General features: G+C 51.5%; 3 protein-coding genes across 14 annotated transcripts in view; 1 reads left to right on the forward strand and 2 right to left on the reverse strand.

Moving 5' to 3' along the window:
- USP48 (ubiquitin specific peptidase 48) overlaps window positions 1–8,967 on the reverse strand; it is a 113,603-nt gene extending 104,636 nt beyond the window's left edge. The window contains exon 1 of the mRNA XM_040464259.1: window positions 8,650–8,967. The gene's annotated coding sequence lies outside the window, so the exon portion shown is untranslated. The remainder of the gene's footprint in view (window positions 1–8,649) is intronic.
- Window positions 6,426–16,910, forward strand: LDLRAD2 (low density lipoprotein receptor class A domain containing 2). Its single transcript, XM_040464269.1, has 4 exons — window positions 6,426–6,514; window positions 8,721–9,164; window positions 12,482–12,613; window positions 15,418–16,910. Exons 1-4 carry the CDS (start codon window positions 6,433–6,435, stop codon window positions 15,609–15,611), a joined length of 852 nt encoding a protein of 283 aa, XP_040320203.1. The 5' UTR covers window positions 6,426–6,432; the 3' UTR covers window positions 15,612–16,910.
- A 374-nt stretch (window positions 16,911–17,284) lies between these two features.
- HSPG2 (heparan sulfate proteoglycan 2) overlaps window positions 17,285–18,055 on the reverse strand; it is a 98,423-nt gene continuing 97,652 nt past the window's right edge. For all 12 annotated transcript variants that reach the window (XM_040464194.1, XM_040464150.1, XM_040464186.1 and 9 more), the window contains 2 exons: window positions 17,710–17,813; window positions 17,285–17,565 (listed from right to left, as the gene is read on the reverse strand). In XM_040464194.1, coding sequence (XP_040320128.1) covers window positions 17,393–17,565; window positions 17,710–17,813 — 277 coding nt within the window. In that variant the 3' untranslated portion in view covers window positions 17,285–17,392. The remainder of the gene's footprint in view (window positions 17,566–17,709; window positions 17,814–18,055) is intronic.

The raw sequence follows: 18,055 nt of genomic DNA on the forward strand, positions 1-18,055 counted from the left end.
AATAAAATAAAATAAAATAAAATAAAATAAAATAAAATAAAATAAAATAAAATAAAATAAAATAAAATAAAATAAAATAAAATAAAATAAAATAAATAAAACGAAACAAAAAGCTGTGCCTGCTTGGCTCAGTAGATAGAGCATGCAACTCTTGGTCTTGGGGTCGTGAGTTTGAGCGCCACATTGGGGATAGAGTTTACTTAAAAAAATGACTAGGGGTGCCTGGGTAGCTCAGTCAGTTGGGCATCTGACTTTGGCTCAGGTCATGATCTCATGGTTTGTGGGTTCGAGCCCCACATCGTGCTCTCTGCTGTCAGTACAGAGCCTGCTTCGGATCCTCTCTCTGCTCCTTCCCCACTCAGGCTCTATCTCTCAAAAATAAATAAATATTTAAATAAACAAAAAAGAAGCTATGGCCAGAACTGAGACATAATTTACAAACATAGTTGCTCTACAGTTCACACCTTGACTCTGTTATGCTTTACAACAGACCTGAACCAATATTAGAATCATAGCGGGGCGCCTGGGTGGCTCAGTTGGTTAGCCATTTGCCTCTGGATTTCAGCTCAGGTCACGATCTCATGGTTCATGAGTTTGAGCCCTGCATCGGGCTCTGTGCTGGCAGTGTGGAGCCTGCTTGATATTGTCTCTCTCTCCCTCTCTCTGTCCCTCTCCAGTTCACTCTTTCTCTCTTTCAAAGTAAATAAATAAGCTTAAAAAAATTACAAACAGAATCATAGCAAACAAGCATATCCCTTAAGTATTTGCTAATGTTGCAATGTATCCAATCCCCAAGGTTATGTCAAGAGTCCCATAAAATGTCCACAGCACAGAGTCTTGCCACGCAGGGAGAGAGAGAAAGCTCCATCCATTTAATCATTGGAGATTTTATTTATATTTATATTTTAATTTATTTATTTACTTTTTTTTGAGAGAGAGAGAGAGTGCACAAGTGCTAGAGGGAGAGAGAGAATCTTAAGCAGTCTCCACACTCACCCACACGGGGCTCAATCTCACAGCCCCCAGATCATGACCTAGGCAGAAATCAAAAGTCAGACTCTTAACCGATTGAGCCACCCAGGCACCTCCCCCATTTTATTTTTCAATTTTTAATTAATCTCTATACCCAACGTGTGGCTCAAACTTACTACCCCAAGATCCAGAGTCACATGCTCCATTGACTGAGCAGCCAGGTCTCCCAAGTGCATCTTTGCACCATGTTTCTCTTCAAGTTACCATGCCCAGTGTCCAGGAACGTTTGTGATACCCACTCCTATGTCTGTTCTGTTCTCAGTTCTTCCTAATGGCCCATGGATCCTTTGATGATGTTGCTATAAATCTTCTTCATCTCTTAGTTCACTTGTCTCTCTTAAGGAAGGCGTAATCATTCCTGCAGGTGAGGTGAGGTTTTAAGCATAGGCTCAGGCCCACCAAGTCCATATCTGGTCTTTTGTTCTTGGTGGTATTTCTCTGATAGGGTGAGTCTCCCCATTCAAGATCCCGTGCGATTATGTCAGCCTCATTCGGGCCATCTTGAAGGGTCATGTAGCTTTCTTTACTTCCATGCAGACTTGGACCATTTCTGTCTCGTGATGGCTGAAGTTGGGCTAATAGGATGTATTTTAATTTTATTTTTTTAACTAATATCTACACCCAACATGGGGCTTGAACTCACAATCCCAAGATCAAGAGTCGCATGCTCTTCCGACTGAGCCATCCAGGTGCCCCTAATAAGATGTATTTTCGTGGGGCGCCTGGGTGGCGCAGTCGGTTAAGCGTCCGACTTCAGCCAGGTCATGATCTCGCGGTCCGTGAGTTCGAGCCCCGCATCGGGCTCTGGGCTGATGGCTCGGAGCCTGGAGCCTGTTTCCAATTCTGTGTCTCCCTCTCTCTCTGCCCCTCCCCCGTTCATGCTCTGTCTCTCTCTGTCCCAAAAATAAATAAACGTTGAAAAAAAAAAATTAAAAAAAAAAAAAAAAAAGATGTATTTTCGTTATTGTGAAATGTCCATGGGTCTATATCCGATCCTGGTTTGATCCAAATGAGGTGTTCACCACCTTAGCAATTAGTTGTGAAGTCAATCTGATAGGTTATGGTCAGTCTATTTACAGGTAAACTGGGTACACAGTGTCAGATAAATAGGATGGTTATAACGAAGTCATTGAGGGTGGTCAATGTAAATGCTTTGTTGTTTTTAAGTTTACTATGAGAGAGAGAGAGAGCACAGAGAGTGCACACGTGCATGAGCAGGGGAAGGACAGAGAGAGAGGGAGAGGGAGAATACCACGCAGGTTCCATGCTGTAAGTGCAGAGCCAGAGTCAGGGCTCAGTCTCACGAACCATGAGATCATGACCTGAGCCAAAATCAAGAGCCACACACTTAACCAACTGAGCTACTCAGGCGCCCCAAAGTAAATGCTTTTATTCTGAAAGAGATAACATAAGAATCTTGTACTTGTAGTTTTATTCCTCAATAATCTTTAATGTCTTTAAGCTTGATTATAGGACTGTATATTTTCTTTAAGTAGGCTCCATACCCAATATGGAGTTTGACCTCACAACCCTGAGATCAAGGGTCGCATGCTCTACTGAGTCAGCCAGGTGCCCCTAGAGGACTGTATTTCGGTTGTTTGAATAGCTCTAGGGTGTCAGGATAGTTGCTTATTATGTAATTTAGACAATTTATTCTGCCAGAACACTGTTCTATTTTCTATTTATTTCACCCCAGGCTAGATTTAGGTGTTTCCTTAGTAACCCATTAAACTTTTTTACCATTCCTGCTTCTGTAGGATTATGAGGCATAAGATTTTCTTCTTACTGCCCTAGACTCATGTCCTTATTGTAATGTTTGTTTCCTGGCTTGATTCTGGGGCCCAGGGGGTTCCACAGATACTAAGTGTCTGTATGTCTGGTATTATGGATTTAGCATCTATGTAAACCCCAGTCCTGAGGAAGTATCCGCCACAGCCATTTCCTTTCTCCTAGTGACTCGATCAAGGCTCCAGCATGTTCTATCTACCAGATTCATTTTCTGCTAGCTCTTCAAATTGTGTGCCCCCTTTTCTATTGTCAAGTGACACAGAAAAGACTAGCAGATTTGACAATGTTTTAGTATGTGCTGTTTTAGGACTAACTCTCTCCCATCATCATCTAATTGATGTTTGTCCCCAACTGTCCATTTGCTTGGGGACCCATCTAGCTAGTATCTTGTCAATTAACCATTTTTGATGTTATCTTTCCAGTTAATTTATCTACTTTTTGATTATATTTTGCTTCTCGAGTTTTACCTCTCTAGGTGCTGAGACATGATCTCCTAATGTGTCAGACTGTCAGACCTGATGTATGTTCTCCCATATTGGTTTTCTCCATACTGATTACCCATTCATGAGACAATTATTTGTTTTCCATTTGGGGCACCAAATTATTAGGCCATTGGCTACTGCCCATGGATCATAATTCAGGATAATTTCAGGATGTCCTTTGTGTAAGTTCTGACTTATTGGCAATTGTACTTATTTTATTTTTTTCATGTTTATTTAATTTTGAGGGGGGGGGGGGGGCCAGAGAGCAAGAGGGACAAAGATCCAAAGCAGGCTCTGTGCTGACAGCAGAGAACCCCACTGCCAGGCTCGAACTTTTGAACCATGAGATCATGACCCGAGCCAAAGTCAGATGCTTGACCGACTGAGCCACCCAGGCACCCCTTTCTTTTTTTTTTTTTTTTTAATGTTTTATTTATTTTTGAGACAGAGACAGACAGAGCATGAGTTGGGGGCAGGGCAGAGAGAGAGGGAGACACAGAATCTGAAGCAGGCTCCAGGCTCCCAGCTGTCAGCACAGAGCCCGATGTGGGTCTTGAACCTGTGAACCGTAAGATCATGACCTGAGCTGAAGTCAGGTGCTCAACCCACTGTGCCACCCAGGCACCCCATATTTTCTATAACAGGACTAGAAAGATAATTCAGTCTTTCCTCTAGCAGGATTGATCAAAATTAGTTTTTTATTGGGGCACCTGCCTGGCTCATTCAGAAGAGCATATGACTCTCAATCTTGGAGTTGTAAGTTCTAGCCCCAAGTTGGGCGTACAGATTGTTTAAAAATAAATAAACAAACAAAAAAATTAGTTTTTGTTAGTGATCATTTACATTTTTTTCTTCAGCTTTGCATTTTATTATTGATATGCTTATTTGTGCCCTTAAGGATTGCTCTCAAACTTGGGATAAACTCTACGCAGTGTGAGCTGAAAGATTTGGGAGGATTTTCCATAGAGTAGCTTCTGGCTTCATACATTTCAAACCTTATTTCTCCTCTAACACCCTCACACCTGGGGGGCCAGGCATGATAATGACCTCTGATTCTGTACCTCCATATCACAACACTGGGGAGGACAGCACAATGGGTGTGAAGGGCATTCCTGGAAATTACTTCGGAGCATCCAGAAATAATAAAACTCTACCTGGAAGAAGCTAGGACCTGATTAACACATCCTTCCAAACCCAAACCCAAACCAACCTCCATTTAGCCAGATTACAAAAATGCCCATGGCACTGAAGCAAGGTGTGATGGAGGAGATAGGGTGGAAAGAGACAGCGAGCGGTCTGAACTGATGGCGGTTAGAACATCTTACTTCTGCAAATTTTACAAAAACATAAAACCCCACGCAAATAATGTGTCCTAAATCTTCAGCTTCACAGGCTTTGTGGTAAATCCGCTCCTGCTGAGGTGGACTTGGGTCCTCTCACAGTCTCCCCCAGGCCCAGCCTTGGACAGCACATACACAGTAGGGCAGAAAGGTAGCATCGAATGTCAGCTCTGGAAGGGACAACTATTACAGAGCTTTGGGGACAGGGGTTTTAACTTTCTCAGAGAGTCCTGGGACTCTGAAGTGGGGTCTCAAGGCTTCAATTAGGGACTTCTTCAAACATGGTGCACCTTTGTTTAAATAGTAATGACATTAAGCGTCATCACCCAGCACTGGGCACCTACTATGTAAAAGACACTATTCTTTTTTTTTTTTTTTAAGTTTATTTATTTTTGAGAGACAGAGAAAGCAGGGGAGGGGCACAGACAGAAGGGGACAAAGGATCCAAAGTGGGCTGACAGCAGACAGCCCAATGCAGGACTCACACTTATGAACTGTGGGATCATGACCTGGGCCCAAGTTGGATGATTGACTGACTGAGCCACCCAGGCGCCCCCAGACACAATTCTAAGTACTCCCCCTGTATCAACTTACTGAACTCTTACAACAAACCTAGGAAGTTGGAACTATCATTACCCTAGTTTACAGGTGAGGAAACAGACTCAAAAAGTTCCGGTTTTATATATTAATGTTCCATGTAACATATGTTCTGAAAAAAATTGTTGTTTTTAAGATTTTATTTTTAAGTAATCTCTACACCCAACATGGGGCTCAAATCTACAATCCTGAGATCAAGAGTCACATATTCTATTGACTGAGCCAGCCAGGCGCCCCATGAAAAAAACTGTTCTAATGACAAATTTTGGAAAAACCTGAAATGGTCCAAGCTCTTTCTTTTATACCTGGGGAAGTTAAACCCAGCAAAAGGGAAATCATATGCGCAATACTACCCACCTATTCTTATTTTCTGGATTCCTGCTCTGCGCCAGGCGCTGTGCTATGTATGTCCTAGGGCTTCAGAGATCAACAAGACCCTTGTGGAACACAATTTTAGTCGGGGGCCAATGGATTATATACACAAGATATAAGTAAGCCAAATAATTCAAGTGAGTGCTGAGATAATAAAGGTGGGGAGATGTGACTGAGTGATAAGGAGGGAGAACACTAATTCAGATTGAAACCTGGTCTAGGAAGTGTGGTCTCAGGAGGTGACATCTGAGCTGACACGTGAGTGACCTGAAGAAGCCAGCCATGGAATGCTATGGCAGAAGAGCATTCCAGGTGGGAGGGAACTGTGAGTGCAAAGGCCCTGAGGTAGAAAAACTTTTTGGTAATAGAATGAACTCCTTCATCATTTGCTGCCTTTTTAGAGCCCTCAGAGTGGACCTTGGATGTCCTGGGCTTCTCTCAAGCTTGGCCCTAAGATGCCGACTTGTCCAGAGAGCAGTAGGTCTCTGAGGCTGTGGGTGCCCCTCCCAGAAGCCTTGTGGCTGAACCGGATCTGAGTTTCCTGGTTCCCATCTGGCATGGGGTAAGCAGACATCTTCCCCGCCTTCTTTCCCCAGGCTCCAGCCTTAGCCCCAAATCTCCATGGCAACTCCGGACACAATCCTGATCTGAAGAAGGATCTAGAGCACAAAGATCACTGTGAAGGGACCAGAGAGCTGGTGGACTTACCTCCCCTTGCTCCTCGTGTCCTGCCAGCCAGGTCCCCACAACCTGATCTCCCCAAAGACCCCAAATCGAAGATTCTGCAGGTCTGCCCCACTGCCGGGCACAGCAGGGCCTGGATGAAGGCCTGTCTCCCCCAGCTGCCCCAAAGGCTGCTCCTGTTGGGGGCAGCTGCCCTGGCTGCATCTGCTCTGGAGACAGGTGAGCATGAGGGGCCTTGGCTCAGGCGGGCAGGAGATGTGGGTCCTACCACCCTTAGAGACTGTATTTCCTCAAGATGGGCTGGGACCCCTTGACTTGGAGGAGGTTGGGAACCCCTGTGCCTGGTCTTGCTTAGTACCCCCCAAGTCCACCCCAAATCCCTCTGGAAGCCTGGAACTCCAAATCACCAGAAGCAGGGGTCTGGGGTGTGTGTGCGGGGTGGGGGGCAATGGACAACACCATGGGCTTTGAGGTCAGACATCCTGTGCTCACACTCTCACGCCTCTTCTCACATTTCCACCCCTGAGACCACTGTTTCACCTCTCAGTGTCTGCAGCAGTAAAATGGGAATAAGGGCCCCTTAAGGGACTTTTATTATTGTGCATATGTGATAAATGTGCGAGACACTTAGCGCCTGGCACATAGAAAACACTCAATTCACTCACTCTTGAAAACTCCCTCCTCTCCTGCGTGCCTCCGGGGCACGTCCTGGCTTTACTAGGTCCCGGCAGATTTGAGAAAATGCTCCCACATCCTGAGCCCTGCTGGTGAATTACTTCCCCAAAGACCCACGTCCTGGCTGGTCCTCAAGACCCACTCATGCCCCTGCCATGCACCAGAAAAGCCACCTCCTCTTCTCTATCGTTGCAAAAACTCAGAGCTAGTTTGATTATTTACACATTATCTCATTTAATCCTCACAACAACTCTGTACCAATGAGGATGTTTTGGGATGTAAGTAAACAGATACCAAACTAATGCCCTTAAAAGGACATTTATTATTTCACTCATGGGGCCATAGATAATTCCAGAAATGGTTAATTTAGCAGCTCAACCGTGTCAGTGATGCTGTAGAATTCTCATGACCTCATCTTTGCAAAATGGCTGCTGCAGCGCTGGCCATTGCATTCTCAGTCAACCACTTTCACAAGCAGGAAGAAAGAGGGTCCTCATCACACAGCTCTCCCTTTTCTTTTCCTTTTTTTTTCTTTTTTTAATGTTTATTTATTTCTGAGAGAGAGAGAGAGAGACAGAGCGAGAGTGGGGGGAGGGGGGGAGGGGCAGAGAGAGAGGGAGACGCAGAATCTGAAGCAGGCTCCAGGCTCCGAGCTGTCAGCACAGGGCCCAACGTGGGGGGTTCAAACCCACGAACCATGAGATCATGACCTGGGCCGAAGTCAGACGCTTAACCAACTGAGTCACCCAGGTGCCCCTTTTCTTTCTTCTTCTTTTTGTTTAATCAGAGAGGAAATCCTTTCTCAGGAGCCCTCAGCAAACCTTCAATCTCATTGGCCAGAATCAGGTCACATACCAATCCTTAAACCCTGCAAATAGAATTAGGATCACAAAACCTGGTTTAGGCCAATGGCCAGGAAGGCTGGTACGTTGCTCCCTGGCAGCTGAGAGATACTAAGATTCTTCTAGCAAGGAGCAACAGGAAAAGTCTGTGTCTGCTCCCTCCTCCAATAAGATGCTAATTATAGCTAACGTGGGTGACACTCAAATGCCAAGCACTGTCCTGAGCACCGAATGCTTACATGTCCACAGTCCTTTAGTTTCAACTGCAAACTATGAAAAGCTCTGAAAACTGAAATTCCTGCTTAACTAATTTACTGGGACTTCCTGACTTGAACCGACAGGGGGCTGTTTCTTGTCTTCATTTGCCCTGCTTAGGGTTATGTATCCCTACACCTGCTCTAGCAAATGCGTTTGATCATGGAGGTCAATATCCTGCATATACACCACCATATCTTTCTAAACTCTGGAAAATTCTGAAATGAATCCTAGAGTTTTTGAATAAGAAATTGAGGGGGGCGCCTGGGTGGCTCAGCTGGTTAAACTCACATCATGATCTCACAGTTCCGGATTTCCAGCCCTGCGTCGTCGGGCTCTGCACTGACAGCTCAGAGCCTGGAGCCTGCTTCGGATTCTGTGTCTCCCTCTCTCTCTGCCCTTCCCCTGCTCGTGCTCTCTCTCTCAAAATAAACAAACTAAAAAAAAAAAAAAAAAAAAAAAAAAAATAAGAGCTTGAGGACCTGAATTTAATTATTTAATCCTCACAAAAATTCTGAGATTGCGCAATCATTCCATTTTACCGATGAGGAAACGGAAGTTCAGAGAGGGTGAGTGACTTACTTGGGGGTCACACAGCGGGCAGGGCTCAGAACCAGGTCGCGCGGTTCCCGAATCCGTGCTTTTCCCTGCAGCCGACCTGGTGGACCTCTGCGGGCAGACGTGGCAGGGGGACGGGCTGCTGCTGCGCTCGCACGCCGCCTCGCGCAGGTTCTACTTCGTGGCCCCGGACACCGACTGCGGGCTCTGGATGCGGGCGGCGGCCCCCGGCGACAGGATCCGCTTCCAGTTCCGCTTCTTCCTGGTCTACAGCTTGGCCGCGGCGCCGCGGACGCCCCCGGGGCCTCCGGCGTCCAACGCCTCCTCCCCGGAGCCCGCCGACCCGTGCGCCCCCGGGTCCTACCTGCAGTTCTACGAGGGCCCGCCGGGGGCGCCCCGGGCGCTGGGGGCCCCTCTCTGCGGCCTGACCATCCCCGCCCCGGTGGCGTCCTCCGGGCCCTTCCTGGGCCTCCGCCTGCTCACCAGAGGCCGCCAGCCCCGCGTGGACTTCGTGGGCGAAGTCACCTCTTTCCGGTTGGGTGGGTTGGGGCTGTGGGCCGGGACCCGGACCTCCAAGCTGGGGGCAGCTGAGGGCGGGAGGGGGCTACCCGGGGCAGCACGCGCGGCGCTAGAAGATGAGGGCGGGGCTTAGGAGTAGGGCGGGGCCTAGGAGTAGGGCGGGTCCTAGGAGCAGGGCGGGGCCTAGGGGGTGGGGTGGGGAGGGGGACTGGCGGCTTGGCTCGCGTCTGCACCGTAAGGGGGGCTCCAGACCCAAAGAGCCACCCCAGAAATCTGACTTCCAGGGACTTGTGCAGCAGACCTCCTACCAGCCCCTGACACACACACACACACACACACACACACACACACACACACTGACCACTCACAATTCTCACTCCCACAGGGCTCCCATACTCTCCCACATCCCACACCTCACACCCACACTCCCATACCCTGCACACGCATTCACTTGACCCACACGCATACGCCTTACGCCCAACACCCACACTCACGCACCCTGCACACTCACAACATTCATTCACACGACCCCCTCCTGCACACTCATTCACAAGACCCCCCACCCCTCACACCCAACACCCACATTCTCACACATTGTACGTATGCATATAACCCACAACTTTGCACTCGTTTACACACCTCACCCACCCACGTGCCTCACATGCTGCACACTCACACATGTGGTTCCCCTCATACACACCTCACACACACAGTACCACTTTGCACGCTTAGATATGACTCACTCACACGCTCTCAAGTTCACACGAGGCTCCTGTGTCCTGGGTCAGTGCTTCAGATGATTACAGAGGGGCCGAGTTAGGACTCTCGTGACTGAGTGACAGCCGCTTAAGCAAGGAAAGGGAACTGATCTTAATTAATAGTAATTTGTTAAGCATTGCCTTTGCCCCTTGCGTGCCAGATCTGTTTCTCCCGGCAACACATGCCTGTCTTCTTGTCCTCATGTTTATGGATGGGAAACGGGCCCGGGGAAGTTAAGGCAAGTGCCCAGGTCTCCCTGCTCACACACGGAGCGGTGGGACTTTATGGCTCGAGTACGTCCTCTGGCTCAAACTGAATTCAAGACCTTAGTCCCGACAGGCGCCCCGGATCGGAGACACTCACTTACGTCACAGCAGAGGCTGTGTCCAGTGATGGTGAGCAGGTGAATTGCCAAAACTCAGGATTCCAAAACCACAGAGAAGCTTTACTGCCAATTCTGGCAAAATATCCAGGCTGGAGGATTGATTGATTTTCAAAGGTTTTTTGTTTTTTGTTTTTTAGTTTATTTATTTATTTATTTTGAGAGAGAGAGAGACAGAGAGACAGAGACAGAGAATCCCAAGCAGGCTCTGCGCTGTCAGTACAGAGCCTGACGGGGGGCTCGAACTCACAAACCATGAGATCATGACCCGAGCCCAAACCAAGAGTCAGTGAGCCACCCAGATGCCCCCAGGTTGGAGGATGAAACATGGGATGTGAGCGCTTTGAGTAAAGATTGTGGCGGTCTCTGAGGGCCTGTGCAGGTTCACCGAGAACTTGACCTCTGTGTGCTAGGCCCTGGAGGGCCTGTAACACCGAGCTGGTCGGGGGGGTGTCCCCAGGCCCCACCTCCTTCTTCCCTGGCCTTATGCCTGGTCTGATTTTGGATTTTAAATTCTCTCTCTCTTCCCCATTAGAGTTTCTGGCTCTGGGAGGAACTATATGAAATTTGCACTCTGGTTTTTTTTTAATGTTCATTTATTTCTGAGAGAGAGAGTGGGGGTGGGGACAGAGAGAGGGAGACAGAGAATCTGAAACAGGCTCTGTGCTGACAACAAAGAGCCCGATGCAGGGCTTGAACTCATGAGCCTTGAGATCGTGACTTGAGCCGAAGTTGGACGCGCTGAAATTTGTACTCTAAATCCTCAGGGACAAGACCGGTGGTGCCTGGGGTCCCCTTTCTGGCTCCTGTAGACTGTAGCATGCCCAGGGGCCTATGACGTTTTGTAAACAGCAGTCACTGGCTGGTTGAGAATTAACCTCTCACTTCTCCCTTTCTCCCTGTGGCCTTGCCTTCTTGCAAGATGCAACTGTCAGCCAAGGACCCAGGAATGTTGCCGCTGCTCATTGGACTCCCAAAAGCAGGTGGCAGTGGTGAAGCCTTATCACAGCTTTGGCTTCCTTAGATCAGTCTTGTCATCTGAATGAAGAAAGGCTCATTGCACATCCTCAGGCCACACACGCAGTCCCAGTCACTCACGCCTGCAGGCACACCCTATCGGGTTCATGCACACACTCTTACACTGACACTCACCCATACACAACCGCACTATTTGTGTTTTCTTTTATATTCACTCTTACATCTACTATCTATCTATATATTATTCACCTTCATTTGTAGATGAAAAAAACCCAACTCAACTTTGTTTAGCCTAAGGAGAAGGGGGCTATAACCAGGATATTAAGGCGTTGGTTCAGGTGTAGCTGGATCCAGCAGTTTAAGTAATGGCACCTGGGTTCTGTCTCTTCTCTGTCTTTGCCTTGTGGGAGTCTGTTTGGCCTCCATCTCAGGCAGCTTCTCTTTGTACATGGCAGCAAGATGACCCTGTAGCTCCAAGTCCATGGTCACCATTACAGCTCTAACTTCAATGAAAGAGCGAGCATCTTTTCTTAATCGTTCTAGCAAAAGTTCCAGGGCCAAATCGGATTAGTCGTGTGAATCATGTGTCCATTCCCATGGCCAAGAAATGGAATGATCTGATTCCCACGCCCATCCCTGAGCCGTGGTGCTGGTCAGTCCCACCTGAACCAGCTTTTCTCCACAAAATGGGATGCTGGGTGAGCCAACCTCTCCGCACACCCCATGCATCGAACCATACAATTCATCCCCATACATACACGTTCGCCGGGACGACGCAGGCTATGTGCACTCACATGTGCAGACACACCTGCACACCCTCTGTGTGCCACAGTGTTTATGAGCATGGGACTGAGTTTCTACTCTGCTACTTAGATACGGGCTGTGTCGCCCCGGTCACATGACCTAGCCTCCCTGGGCCTGTCTTCTCATTCCTAAGATGGGGTTCATAACAGTGTTTCTCCCACGGGGTTATTGTGAAAAGCTGACAGGCTGGGGTGTGAGCGGGGTACTTAGAACCACGCCCGCCATGCAATGGGGACTCGATAAATGTTAGCCGTCGGCATCGTCCCTGTGACCGGGCACCTGTCTCCCATGAAATGCCCACCCATGCTCTCTCCTGCTCGAAGCTCCCACGTTCCCTCACTGCAGGGCTGCACATCCCTTTGAGTCATGGGCTGCCTCAGGGTCCTCACCTCCTGCCTCCCCTCTTGACCCCAGGATCCTGTGGTGCCTACTTCCGCTGTCGGACCGGCAGGTGCATCCCATGGAGCCTGGTGTGCGATCGCTGGGGTGTGGACAACTGTGGCGATGGTAGTGACCAGGCATCCTGGCCACCGGCCGACTGCAGAGGTCAGTCATGGGTGCGGCCTAGGCCCCACTGAACAGCTAGGAGGGGAGCGGGGCTGACTGCCCTTCCCTGGGGCAGGGCATCAGCGGGGAGGTGGGAGGCAGGGGCATGGCAGGAGAGAATAAGGTGAAGCACAGTAGTGAGGAATCTGTGTAGACGGGACGACCTGAGGATCAGAGCAAGCGAGGGCCGGAATGATGCTGGAGAGGATCTAATTCAGCTGCTTCCAAAATCCAGCTGCTTAGTGGTAGAAGCTTTTCCTAAGTGGAATTTCACCCAGAGGCCCAAGCCTCAAAAGGAGAGATGCTCTATTTAACTGGACATGGAGGCCCAGGCCCTGGCTGACTGATGTTTCACCAAGGGACCTGAGTTGGACCTTCAAGACTTACTTTGGAAACCACGGATCCAGTCTGACTCACACATTTTATGTATGGGGAAACTGAGGCCTGGGGAGGAGAAATGACTCGCCCAAAGTCATAGAGTCAGGGAGTAACATAACCAGGAATGAGCTCTGTAGACAGAGCGGGGACCAAAACAGATCACTCAGGAAGATCCTTCCTGCAAATCTAAGATGCCGCCTCCTGCAAACAGGGCTGGCATGTCCCGTTGAACAGGTTGTTTACCGCAAAATGCCACTTAGCTGAAGGGTGAAGGCCAGCTTCCCAGGACCCCTCGCACTTACCTGCCAGGCCACTCCTCAGTCTACTTTGCAGGTTCACCATTAACTGCCTGACACTCTGTGCTTTGTGCCCGAGGCCCCATTCCTATACCCTCCTTTCCTCCAGCCTCTCCATGCCCATTCCTCTGGTGTTCTCCTTTATGTGACATTGCCATCTGGACTCGTCTTTGAACTCTAGTGACACACCGACCTCCCTACTCAATCTCTCCATGCGGCTGTGTAGGTGGCATCTCAAACTTAACTTGCCCCAAACTGAACACCTGATGCACAGCCCTCCCCCATCCTGCTCTTCACCGACGTCCCCTGCTCACCAAAACTGCTGTCACCTTCCCTCCTTTAGAATTTGATGTTCTGCTCGGGATGAGACTGGAGTTATGGGTCACTGGCAGGAAGACCCTGGGCCAAGTGTCCTGTTCATCACCCCGTATCCAAAGCACATACTGCCAGCACCAGGTGGTGTTTGTAAGGTTTCTCCACTGTTACCTTTGCTGCCTCCCCTCTCTGTACTGTCCTCTTTGGAAGAAGTCACCCCGTGGGTCGCACACGTTGGAGTGGGGAGTGAACTCCCCGCCAGAGGGGCCTTTGAAAACAGCCCACGTTACTCCAGCGCTAGAACCCTCCACACGCCTCATCTGTCAGCAGAAGCAAAGCCCTGCAAAGCCCACAGTCGCTGTTCCTTTTGTCCTGTGGCTCCTCTGGCCCTTCCCCACCTCCCTTTTCCTTCCTCCCCGCCTCCACGCCGGCCCCCGGTTCCCTTCCTGTCCTGCCTTCTGGCCTGGGCTGAGCTGTCACTGCCCTGAACCTTGTTTCCCGGGGTTTACCTTGGCCTCCTGTGGGTTTCTACTTAAGTATCTCAGTGAGTTCCTTCCTGGCCCCTTTATTTAACATAGCACCCTCTGTCCACCGACAGGTGAATGGATGAATACAATAGGATATGTCTGCACAACGGAGTACTATCCCGTCCTAAAAAGGAAGGAGATTCGGACACATGCACGAACATACAACACAGGAATGAACCTTGAGGACACTGTGTGAAATGAAATGAGCCCATGTGAAAGGATAAATACCAGGATTCCACTTACACGAGGCACCCTGAGTAGCCAGATTGTACACACAGAAAGAATGGTGGTTGTCAGGGGCTGGAGCGAGGGGGATGGGGAGTCAGCGTTCCCGTGGGGACAGAGTTGCAGTTTCGCACCGTCTGGAGATGGTGGTGATGGTCGGACAACCATGTGAATGTGCTAACGCCACTGAACTGTATGCTTAAAAGTGGCTAAAATGGTTCATTGTGGTATACATTTCACCACAGTGAAAAAGGAAAGAACGCTGACCCTGCCCTGTCCCTTTTCCCTCTTACTGTCTCCACAGCACCTCTCCATGTGACATGACAGAATTTGTGTTCCGTCTCGGCACCCTAAACCGGGTTTGTCTATTTCACACACTGCCGGTTCCTCCTGTCCCCAGGGCAACGCCTGGGGGGCAGTAGATGCTCAAGAAACAGTAGTCAAATGAGTGGAAGAATGGCCCTCTCTCTGCCTCAGTTTCGTAACATGGGGATGATAAACCTAAGGTCTCAGAATTGTCATGAACCAAATGAAATACTGCAGGTAAAGAGCTCAGCGCCTAGTACAGCACCTGGTGCCCAGAAAATGTTCAAGACAGATACATCCTCCTCTTTTAAAAAAAATTTTTTTTAACATTTATTCATATTTGAGAGACAGAGAGAGAACATGAGTGGGGGAAGGGCAGAGAGAGAGGGAGATATAGAATCCAAAGCAGGCCCCAGGCTCTGAGCTGTCAGCACAGAGCCCTATGTGGGGCTCAGACTCACGGACCGAGAGATCATGACCTGAGCCAAAGTCAGCAGCTTAACCGACTGAGCCACTCGAGCTCCCCGATACACCCTCTTTCTTGGGAAGTGGCTCCATCCGTCAACCCCAGGCGCTGGAGCTCCAGTCCTCCCCTATCACTGCTCTGTGATCTAGACAAGCTACTTAACCTGTCTGTGCACTTCCCCTATCTGTAAAATGGAAATACTAATAGTAACAAGAGAGGTTGAGGGAGGATTCAGTGGGACCGAGTCGAGTCCTCAAAAGTTCTCTGTTACTCTATCATTTCCCGCCGCAGGTCCCTCTCTGGTGCCCAGCCAGGCGAGGGCTACAGATGGCCATACCTCCCAGCCCCTGACGCCCTCCCCAGCTCTCAGGTCTGCAGGCCCCCTCCAGATGGCGGCCGGGAGGAGCCCCCTGGCAGGCCGGGCCCTCGAAGAGGGGGATACAGCAGCTCCTCCGGGAGGTATGCAGCTCTTGGTTCCCACCTGATCCCATTCCTCCCACCAAGGTCACACTTGTCCCTCTCTAGGTGACAGGGATAGGGCAGCAGGCCCAGGCTGAAGCCTGAGTGGACTCTCCCTTTCCTTCTGCAGGTCCCCGGCTCCGGGGCGTGGCACCGGTCCCTTCGCTGGTCCTAGCCTCCACTGGCCTCCTTGTGGGCCTCGCCTGGTGCTGTTGCTTCTCCAGCTGGCTGGCCTGGCGGGCTGGTGCCCGTGGCCTCTGTCCCAGCTGCACCATCTGTCACACGTGTCCTGGCCAGGTGGCTCCTGGGGGGCCGCAGCCGAGCAGGCCGACCTTCCAGGGGCAGGGAGGACGTCCCTAGAGGCTGTGGCTTCAGAGAAAAGAGAGCCGGCTCTGGGCTCAGACAGACCTAGGGTTCTACCCCATCCCCAGGAGGGCTGTCTGATCTTGGGCAGGTTGCCTAACCCTCAGACTCAGTCTGCTCCTCTGGAAAATGGGAGGATTCCTGCCTCACATGGTTGTTGTGAGGAGCTATCGGCGGGCCCTCTGCTGGATCCGTGAAGGGCAAGGAGCAGGGGGGCCTCACTCCCCTGAAGCCGCTTGGCTCCACTCCCAGACCTCATCTGCCCGGCTTTGCCCCACCCCGGCCCACCCTCGGGTGCCACCGAGTCAAGCCCTAGTCAGAGGCGCAGCAGACTGCTCTGGCGGGGATAGCACCGTTTATTAAGAAAGGTCAAGACACAGACCACAGGAGGGTCCCTTCTAGGACACAGAGGCCAGGTGTCCTGACCCCACATCTGTGGACTGCTGGAGGGGAGGGCACGTGCTCCCATTTGGGCCCTCAGGCCTCCACAGACGGGGCAGGGCTGTCGTGTCCCCTTCTTGTCCCTCCCAGCCATGAGTCCCGGCATCCCCCACGCAAGGCACTGAGTCTTTTCAACCACCGATGCCCTCCTCCCCCCATGTCCCCTGGGCCTTCACTTCCAGATCAGTGGGGGGATGTGGCTTGCTGTGGGCGGGGAGACCCTCTCAGTGCTGGGTTCTGCCCATAGCAGCTCCTGGTGAGAGTTGGGGTGGACTTTCCCTTGCAGCCCCTGAGGGCGGGGGCCCTGGGCAGGTGTCGGGTGTTGGGGGCGGGGGGGGGTCGGGGGGGGGGGGGCGGGGGGGGTCGGTGATCCAGGAGGACTCGGTGGGAGGGAGAGGCTGCCGGGGCAGGTGGCCCGGCTGGCCAGGAGGAGGTGCAGGGGGCTGAGACACGGGCCGGCAGGGGGTGGGGTTGCCTGCCCAGGAGTGAGCTGCCTTTTGTTCCACAGTTGGCACTAAAGAGCTTTCCCCGCCCGGAGGCGGGTGGCAAAGGCAATTGCGATGCCCCCCGCCCCAGGCAGCTGGTGAGGCGGCAGCTGGTGAGGCACCAGCTGGAGGCCGCGGTTGGCTCTTGTAGGACTGGGGGGCTGCCCGAGGGCTGCAGAACTGGACGGCCTGGCTCTACTTGGGGGCGGGGCTCTATTGGTGGTGACAGTTCTGAGCCCGATCGGCCACCACGGTGTCTGACCCCAAGTCCTGGTGGTCCTCTGAGGCACCAGCTCCCATCCAACCTGCCCTACCTGCCAGCCTGCGGCTCTGCCCAGGTGTGTTTGTGCGTGGGGGGTGGTGTGCCCACCCTCCAGGCCGGCCCAGGGCAGTAGCAGCAAAGCGTGGCATTGCCTCAGTTCCTTACAAAATATTCATAATAATAATATTAATAACAATATACTCGACGTCGTGGGGCTGGGATGCTGCCCGGGAGTCCGTGTGGGGCGGGCGGCTGCCTATGAGGGGCAGGGGCGCGTGCTGGCCCCCGCCTGGGCGCGGTGCTCCAGGTCCAGCGGCTGTGGGGGCGGGGCGCCAGGCCGGGCAGAGTGCAGCACCAGGTTCTTGATACAGCCGGTGATGCCCGTGGAGAACCTGCCCCCGGTCAGCGTGCTCACGTCGGGAGCTCCACCTTCGGGGATGAGAGGCGACGGGGCTTGTCAGCTCTGGGAGCCCGGCGGGCGGGGGGGAGGCTGCAGGCTCTAGCTCTGCAGGAGCCCCATTCCCTCCCTGGCCCTGAGCAGGGTGCCCTAGGCCTCGCCCAGCCCGGACTTACCTATGTAGATGCTGCCCTTGGTGTTGAGGGCCACGTTAGGGCCTGGGGACTGGCCACTGACCAGCTCCTCGCCGTCCACCTGGATGGAGCCTCTCCGGCCCTCTCTGTGGTGAACGGGGGGGCAGGCTCCTCACCACCAGTTCTAAGTCCCCTCCCTGCCTGCCCCCTGCTCGGAGCTCTTTCCTTTCCGCACTGGATGAGATCCGGCCCCACAAACACAGCTTCCCAGCACCCCACCCGGCTTTCATTCATCCCTTAGGGTGCTTGCCTGCCACCCCCCGGGGAGTTCCATCCTGCCCTGGAAGTTTGTTCCGGCTCACGGGCCCTCCCCCGACCCTGGCTTCAA

This window comes from Herpailurus yagouaroundi, unplaced genomic scaffold (genome assembly GCF_014898765.1).
Source record: "Herpailurus yagouaroundi ecotype Mexico unplaced genomic scaffold, PumYag 77, whole genome shotgun sequence".
NCBI classification, from domain to species: Eukaryota; Metazoa; Chordata; class Mammalia; order Carnivora; family Felidae; genus Herpailurus; species Herpailurus yagouaroundi.